The sequence below is a fragment of the Echinops telfairi genome, unplaced genomic scaffold, assembly GCF_000313985.2.
Source record: "Echinops telfairi isolate 266 unplaced genomic scaffold, ASM31398v2 ScPeMD7_70;HRSCAF=299, whole genome shotgun sequence".
NCBI lineage: Eukaryota > Metazoa > Chordata > Mammalia > Afrosoricida > Tenrecidae > Echinops > Echinops telfairi.
The window spans coordinates 54,235,648-54,244,061 of record NW_022103968.1 but is presented as its reverse complement, the minus strand read 5'-3'; the positions used below and the strand labels follow the sequence as shown (position 1 = coordinate 54,244,061).

Genomic DNA, 8,414 nt, shown 5'->3' with positions numbered 1-8,414 from the left:
AGGAAGAAAGCTTATTCTAAAATGCTATCCAATGCCTCAGGTTAGACCAGTGCTTCTCAACCTTCCTCATGCCGCGACCTTTTAGTACAGTTCCTCATGTTGTGGTGACCCCCAACCATCTAATTATTTTCATTGCTATCGCATAACTGTAATTTTGCTACTGTTATGAATCAGGCGACCCCTGTGAAAAAGTCATTCGACCCCCAAAGGGGTCAGGACCCACAGGTTGAGAACAGCTGTTAGACAACGAGAAGACCTAAAAATCATAGCTAGTAGATACGCTATGTGGTCAGAGGCTAAGTCCCACAAATGAATAAAAGAACTAGGTATAGTTTTTCCAGTATCTAAAAACATTGGCACCAAACCCACTGCCACTGGGTTGATTACAACTCAGAGTGACTCTACTCCCTAGCTTTCTGAGACTCCGAATCATTTAAGGAACAAAGAGTTTTATGTCTGGTGGGGTTTGAATAGCTGGCCTTGAAGCTGGCAATCCAACTCTTATCTGGCAGTCTCCAGGGCTGTGTCTTTCTGATCAAAAGACACTTTCATTCTAATGACACAAAATTTAAATAGAAGAGTAGTAAACAGTGGAAATGAGCTTCAGCAACAATGGAAAAATAAAGAGTAGTCTGCTTAATTTGCATTTGTTAGTGGAAATGCATACAAAAAGGTCCTGAATAATACCTATCAAATTGCTGTTAAGAGATACTGGGAAGGAAGGTATGACAGATGGGGTGGAATTAGAAAATGCTCGTGTGAAACATAACATTCGTTAAAGAAAAATGGCTTAAACTAGTAAAATAGTTTATTTTTGGCACAAACAATCTCAAGTTTGTAAGATTAGGCAAGCAACATTCCTCAGAGTCTACGATAATGTAACACTGAGATGGACAAATTAACATTGAACTTTTAACAGAACTGAACTTTTCAAGTTATTTTAAAATCTAGTTTGGTTTTGGTTTCACCGTTACCAAGATGAGACAGCAAAGAAATGACCTCTGAATGGCTGACATCATCCGATCCCACTTCCTTTAGTTTCATCACTTAAGCACATGAGCCCAACCTACTCCCCTGAACCCACCAACTGTCCTTGATTCCGCACAGTAAGCTGAGTCTATGCTTTAAATATACCCAATGGCTTGTGCCCAGATGTGCTTACGTCCTCCTCCGCCTCCTACCCTTCCCTGTCCTGGAACATCCTCAGACTCTGTAGGGAGAATGTTCCCAGCCACTGGGCTCTACTGGGATGGCTGGTACCTGAGGAACAGCACCCTCCATCCTGGAGTAGCCCTGAGCATTGGGAACACATTCGAACCTCAAGAATGTCTGTTTCCTATTTCCCTCACTGTCAGAGAAACGGAAAGCAAATCAATGAAGAGAGCTACCACACAAAATTAATCGTTCCACTGCATCTGTGCAAACTCACATCCAAACTTCACAGCACGCAGAGGTCATACAAAACTTGCCTCTTAACTACCAACCACATTCAACAAGGATATAAAACACAATTACTTTATTGATTTTCTTATAACCAAATACTGCCAACTAGCATTACTTCCATTCATGCATCATTAAAAACAAAAGGCGATTTCCTTGGAATTTTCAAGTGATGCATTATACAATAAACAAAAGTTAGAACTTAAACTGCACCCTGATTAATTATGTAAACTGGTATTTTTTTTTTTAAAGTGTAACTAATAATTTGGTTCTGTTCTTCATAGAATTGAAATTTCCATATTTCTCCTGATAGTCTTGAGGTTATCATCATGAGTAGTGCAAAGTGTGGCACATATAGCTTCATCTAGAAAGGTATGTATCTCACACCTCATTTAAACAAACAAAATGTGCAGAACAAATGCATACCGTCAATGCATGATAGAATGTTTCGAATACAAGGCAGCCCCTCAGGCTATCATATTATTTAGGTTTGCATTATCATTTATGGCATTATAGATTAATTACACATAACATATTTTTATACATTTTAACCCTGCTCATAAGAAAAGTAACTGTTGTCTGAAAAAATTAATTCCAGGTAGCCATTTGGTTTGTAGCAGGAGAAAGTGAGTCTCCAAAAGTTTAGTGCCTGCCACGTCCGGAATCATTACCTCGAATCAGTCCATCAGATATGTAACATATTTCACAGTGACTGTCTCCCAAGGTCCTGGCAATGCCTCTGCTACAGTATGTGCCAGATGGTGCTGCAGCTCTAGGGTCACTCTGGCACGTGGTTTTCCCTTTTGTTCTTTCTCTGGATTACTCGTTCTTCTATGGCCGTCCATTTTAGTTATTCATAAGTCCTTTCAGGATATCCTCAGAGAGCTCCATGAGGGGAAGTTCTGGAGATGGAAAATCCAAGGGAGGGAGATTGGGAATTGGAATGTCCTTGGCTTTCCCAGTATTTGTTGCAAACTTCTGCCAGGTAGAAGAGGCTGTAGCGGTTTCTGAATGTGGTGGCAAGCTCCATAACTCTGATTTTTCTACAAAATCAGTATCTACATCCAGCTCCTTTTCCATCGGACCTTTTAGAAGTCTGGCCTTTTCTGCTTTCAGTTGTTTATTTTCTTTCCTCAATCGTTCGTTCTCAGCCACAAGAAATTCCACATGCCTCTTCAAATCAGCAATTTTGGTTGCCTGCTCCTCTATAATTGTTTTATCATCTTTTGGGGCTTTGCTTCCGATATATGGCTCTGCTGGCTCACTCTTCTGTTGAAGTAAAAACAGTAGTGTGTCTGGATCCCTGTCAAAGAGCCCCTGAACTTCAGGCAGGTGTCTCTCTGTGGACGGGCTGTACTTCTGAGAAAGAAGTGGGCTCTGGCCCTCCGTATCCTCAACAGAGGGCTTGTGAGATGCCTGAAGGTGGGTGGCTACATCCTTGTCTGGGTTCTGCTGGGCTTTCAATCTTTCCTCACGCTTCGCCCTCTTCCACCTCTCCTGGATGAGCAGGAGCTGTTTCATGTGGCTGTCCCTTTGCAATTCCAGTGATAAATGGGCCTATAACACAGACAGAACAGCACAATTCATAGAGCTCAACTTGTTAAAGTTACTCTAGTAAAGTCCTGTTGTATACGACCCCCAGAGCCTCCTTTCTGAATAACTTGCTAACCTTAAAATGCTTTGTTTACAACGTAGGAGACCTCAGTTGTTTTTCTTCAAATTAACCAGGTATTTTTCTGGATAAGCTAATAATTTTACTCATAGAACAGCATTCACTTAGGAATTTAGAAGTTCAATTCCAATGAGCAACCAAAGCAGATCTTTTTAGAATGCAAGTACCCTTTTACAGTATCCGATTTTACAGTGACCAGATTTTAACATTGGTAAAGTGGGACGCCATTGATAAAACTCCTATTCTGGCAAAATAGCCACATGGCAGCCGAAAGCCGTATACTCTAGCTTGTCGTGCATTCTTTCCAAAAATCGGGACTTTTTTAAAACGCCGCGGGACACGGGAAAATTTGTTAAAAATTGGGACTGTCCCGCCAAAAGCAGGACGTCTGGTCACATTAATCTATACTTCACTTGAAATTAGAAATCCTCTCAATTCTACATCAGCTGAAAAGACAGTCTGCTTACGAACTCAATGCACATGCAGGGTCTAGACAAATCAAACTGCAAGAGACAGATCATAACTTTGACATTCACCTGGCTTAGCTTGAGGAACTGAATAAAATCACTTATTTTCTCTTGCAGAAATCTTATTCTGGTAAATAATTACTACTTCCTCAGTACCATTAGCTTTGGATAATGATATTTTTAAAGACCAAGCAGCCTCTCTCCAGCAAGCAAATAAAGAACAACAAAAATTAGGTTATAGGCGAAACAAAATTTAAAGTGACAGGATTACTAAGGAATTAAAAAAAAACAAAACAAATGGGAAACTATTCAAGTTTATATTGCCTTTCAAAAGGAAAAGGCAGATCCAATCGATACTCCCTTGGCCCAGCATGCTTTCTCACTCACTGTGAGCTAAGGATGATAAAAATGGAACTATGCTGCCCCGTGCAGCTCACTGTCTAATTGTGAATGAGCCAGACTCTGCCGGGGCAGAGCAAGCAGCAGGTGGCAGCTGGTGCTGGCTGCGACACTGGCTCTCTGATTAAATGAGACCTTGCACTTCCTGTCTGCTCCGGCTGTGCATTGGCCAACAGTGAGCTGCGTGGCAGCGCCTTCTGCTACAGTCCAGAGTTCCGGTAGCTTGCGGGGGGGTGGGGTGGGGGTGTCTTATTATCAGGGAGGTCTTATTTTCGGGGTAGATGAAGGAAAAACCCCACTTTACTTTGCCACTTTGTATCTCGCCTAACAAAACTCCTTGGCTACTAAAAAGCTGCTTGGAAATGGGGGGAAAAAACTGAACTATGATCAGGAAAGCACTAAAGGCTTCTGTCTCTATACTCAGAAAGCACATTTCTGACCAATTAAGATCTGTTGTAAAAGCACTAGCAAAAAGGACAAAAGTTTCTGTCACATTAGCTTTATATTCCTTTTGGAAGTATTCTCCTCCTCCCCAGTTTATATACTTTTGACTACCGCATTTTTAGGGGAACACAACCATTTATTTTATACCCATTTTCTGCTCCACAAAAAACCCTTCTAACCCTTGTTGCAAAGTATTAAGTGTCTCACCTGCTCAGACTGTGTCAACGTCATGGCTTCAGAAAGATATGCTGGTAAGCAAGAGGGACATAAATATATAAGTAATGCCATTTGATAGGTAACAGGTCACAGAACAGTACCAATGGTTATCACATGACAAAAGGGTGTTAGAAGCAATTCTACTTTATGGCAATCATATCAAATGAAAACAGTGACAGCCTTTAAAGAAGGAAAAAAACCTTTATTGTCTTAAAGCAATTCTTCACTTCTCAAAAACAAGCATATCAGAGGTCATCAAATGTTACTATCTATCCCCCACACTTTGAAGATTTTTGTCCTTAAAACCGTGAAAGATTTTAGAGGGTAAAAACAAAAGCAAGTCAAATTTAAAAAAATAAGAGAGAATTAAACACAAAACCTATAAAATCCTATTAGTATGCTCACAAAAACAGCAAGACATTATCAGTGACATTTTACCCATCTGAATACCGAGGCAACATAATTTTGGCCTCCTGAAAAAATATTAGGAGCCAAGATGGTGCCATGGTTAAACTCAAAACCACTAGCTGGCTGCTCCACGGGCAAGACAAGGCTTTCCACTCCCGTAAAGAACTAGTCTCTGAAACCCAGCGGCAGCTCTAGCCTGCCCTATGGGGTCACTATGAGTCGGTATCAACTCAACAGTGAGTTTGTTTGCTTTTGTTCATTTCTTTGTTTAAAGAAATAATTTTATAAAATTAGGTTCTCAACAAATGGGATTCAGGATAAACCCCCTCAGGAACAGTAGTAGAAATAGTGATATCAAAACAGTAGGGGGATGCTTGGGGAGGGGCAAAGGGGAGAAAGGGGGTCCCATCACAAGGTTGGATATATAGCCATCCCTCAGTGGGACGGATAACAGAAAGTGGGTGAAGGGAGACAACGGACAGTATAAGACATGAAATAGTAAGATGTAATCGATCAAGGATACACGAGGTTGGGGTGGGGGGAGGAGCTTATACCAAGAGCTCAAGTAGAAAATGTTTTGGAAATGATGATGACAATATATGCACAAATATGCTTGTTACAACTGATGTATATATTGTAAGAGCTGTAAGAGCCCCTAATAAAATTTAAAAACAAATACAAAATTAAAAACCCAACATAATTAACATAAAAATATTATAAAATTAAATCCAGACATCTTTCTGGTCAAAAGTTTGTGCCTAAGGAGTCTCATTTTATTGGTGGGAAGAGAAAAATGAATAAAAGTTGAACAAGTGTCAATATATACATATATCTTTTCAATTATCCAGAGGAACCTATTTCTGTTTGCTGCTGTTTAGACTCCAACATGGTGGCCCGGGTGAGTGAGAACTATATTCCAGCAGGCATCGACTGGCTGCTTTCTCAGAAGACATTTCTTTCTCTCCTATGGCATCCCTCTGGGTAGAATCAAATCTCTAGCCTTTAAGTTAGCAGCCACACATGCTAACTACTGCACTACCCAGGGCCTCATCAGGTTAGTTCAGAACTGACACATGTATTTTACTTACAGCAAATAAGTTGTTGAGAACAGTATAATGTTATGTATGAAGCCCTTCTATAAAACTTCTTTCTGATCTTCAGATCAGTTCCTGGGTGAGTTAATGTGTTTGAATTTAAATAGCCACTGTAGAAATTCATTATTTTTCCTCTTTGGGTTGCTAGAAAGTATGTATCTAAGTTCTCAGTCCAATATCTGGAACTGAAATTATGAAGCTTTTGGAGTCGATGACAATGTAGGTGAAATTGTCGCACTTTACTAGTACAAATGCATACCGCCAGTCACGCATTTTGGCAGCAAAATGCTTGAATAGTGGCACATATTTTGACCGGTTGAGGTTAAGTGCATTAAGTGGCGTTCAGTGCATTGTACGATAATTTTCAATCTAGTAAAGTTTTAGTGTTGTTGTTTTTAGTATATGTGCATAAAACGGTAGTTTTTAAGTCAAAGGTGTAATACTCGTAAAAAAACATTATATGTTTCCACTTTTTCAAAACGTAACAACTTCGTTATGTTCATCTTTTGAATTGACGATGACAAAAATTACCACAGCATGGATTGTGATTTTTTTTATGGAAATCACTGAATTTATAACCTAGGTGGAAGCGGTACAGACTCAGAAATTGGCAAATAAAATGTGTATATTTAACATTTTTGATTTTACAACATACAAATTTAATTATATTGCTATACAAACTATTTTGATATTTATTTTTCCCATGATAGGAAATGAATATACACCCGATTATTCTGATTTAGATGAATTATAAGACCTTGTAGTTAGTAATGATAATACTAGTGAAGACAGGCGTCCTCAAACTGCGGCCCACCGAGGACATTTATCTGGCCTGCCGTGTGTTTTTGCCGTTTGTTTTTTTACTTCAAAATAAGGTATGTGCTGTGTGCATAGGAATTTGTTCATAGGCTTTTTTTAAACTATAGTCCGGCCCTCCCACAGGTCTGAGGGACAGTGAACTGGCCCCAGTTAGAAACTTCAGTTTTTGAAGAATCAATTCAAATAATTACAAGTTCAAAGCCATCTACATCAAGAAATCGAAGAATTCCTCTTTGGGGCACATTTCTGGAGACGGTACAGCTAGATCTATGCCTGAATGGTTAGGGCAAATAGATTCTTCTGGGGTAGTAAAACGTCCTATTGAATATTTTAAACATTTTTTTTTCGAAGGATATCATTACCCATATTGTCGACCAATCAAATCTTTATGCAATCCAGCAAAATCCCAATTAACCGCTTGCACTGAGTAGCCAGGAACTTTGAGTAATTTTGGGGTACACTGCTTGATTGGATAGACTAATTTCACTGTACAGAATTCACACCTGATCAAAAAAATATTATCACAAATTATTTTTTCATTTTATAGATGTGACTGCTGTGAGCTCTTGGCTACTTTATTGTAAAGGCTGTGAGCGCCTTCAGTTACAAAAAAAGAGAAAAAAATCCAAAGTCTGCAAGAGTTCAAAATGAGCATTGCCGAAGCTCTTCTTCTTGAAGGAAAAAGTAATAGACCAACAAAAAGAGGCAGACCTTCTACCAGCTTTACTGATGTTGAGTTTGCTAACAAAATGAGAAGAGGTCCTGCCACCGAAAGTCTCCCTGTAAGAGATTCCCGTTTGGATGGTCCTCACCATTACCCCGAGGTCACAAACAGAGGAAGATGCAAAAATGTAAATTGCAAGAGTGCACCAGTATTTTTCTGCAGCAAATACAAAGTTCATCTTTGTATCACAAAAGAAAAAATTGCTTTGTTCAATTTCACACTAAAATTATAATAAATAAATTTTGTATTATATTTTATAAATAAGTTTTCAGTTTGTTTTTTATTTAATAACAAGATGAAAAATAATATAGAAATGAAGGTGCATTATTTTATTCTTGTATTATAAGTCCATGGACAAATGCGACAATTTGGTTACATTTAAAAAACACTGCAAATTTTATATTTTTAAAATATATTTTGGTTGTTATATATATTGATAACTAAGAAAGTAAAGAATAAAAACAAAATTTTTTTCCCCCCTGAAACTAGAAATACAGGGTTAAAACAAGGTGCATTTTCTGGACAATATTTCCAGTTTTTTTCCATTTTATCTATGAACTTCCTCGTTCCAGTTTCATGGGTAGATCTATGTTAAGATTTGCTTTCAACCAAATCCATATAAATACCACAGATTCTGAGGTCTATTAATCTCAAACCTGCCATATTTACTTAATTATATATTTTATGTTCTTATTTAGGTACTTAATGTATTTCTGGAACAAACCAAAAAC

General features: G+C 38.5%; 1 protein-coding gene across 2 annotated transcripts in view; it reads right to left on the bottom strand.

Moving 5' to 3' along the window:
* Positions 1-790: 790 nt before the first annotated feature.
* The window catches only part of NRBF2 (nuclear receptor binding factor 2), a 27,240-nt gene continuing 19,616 nt past the window's right edge, over positions 791-8,414 (bottom strand). For both annotated transcript variants that reach the window (XM_004701116.2, XM_013004276.2), the window contains 2 exons: positions 4,630-4,670; positions 791-2,997 (listed from right to left, as the gene is read on the bottom strand). In XM_004701116.2, coding sequence (XP_004701173.1) covers positions 2,287-2,997; positions 4,630-4,670 — 752 coding nt within the window. In that variant the 3' untranslated portion in view covers positions 791-2,286. The remainder of the gene's footprint in view (positions 2,998-4,629; positions 4,671-8,414) is intronic.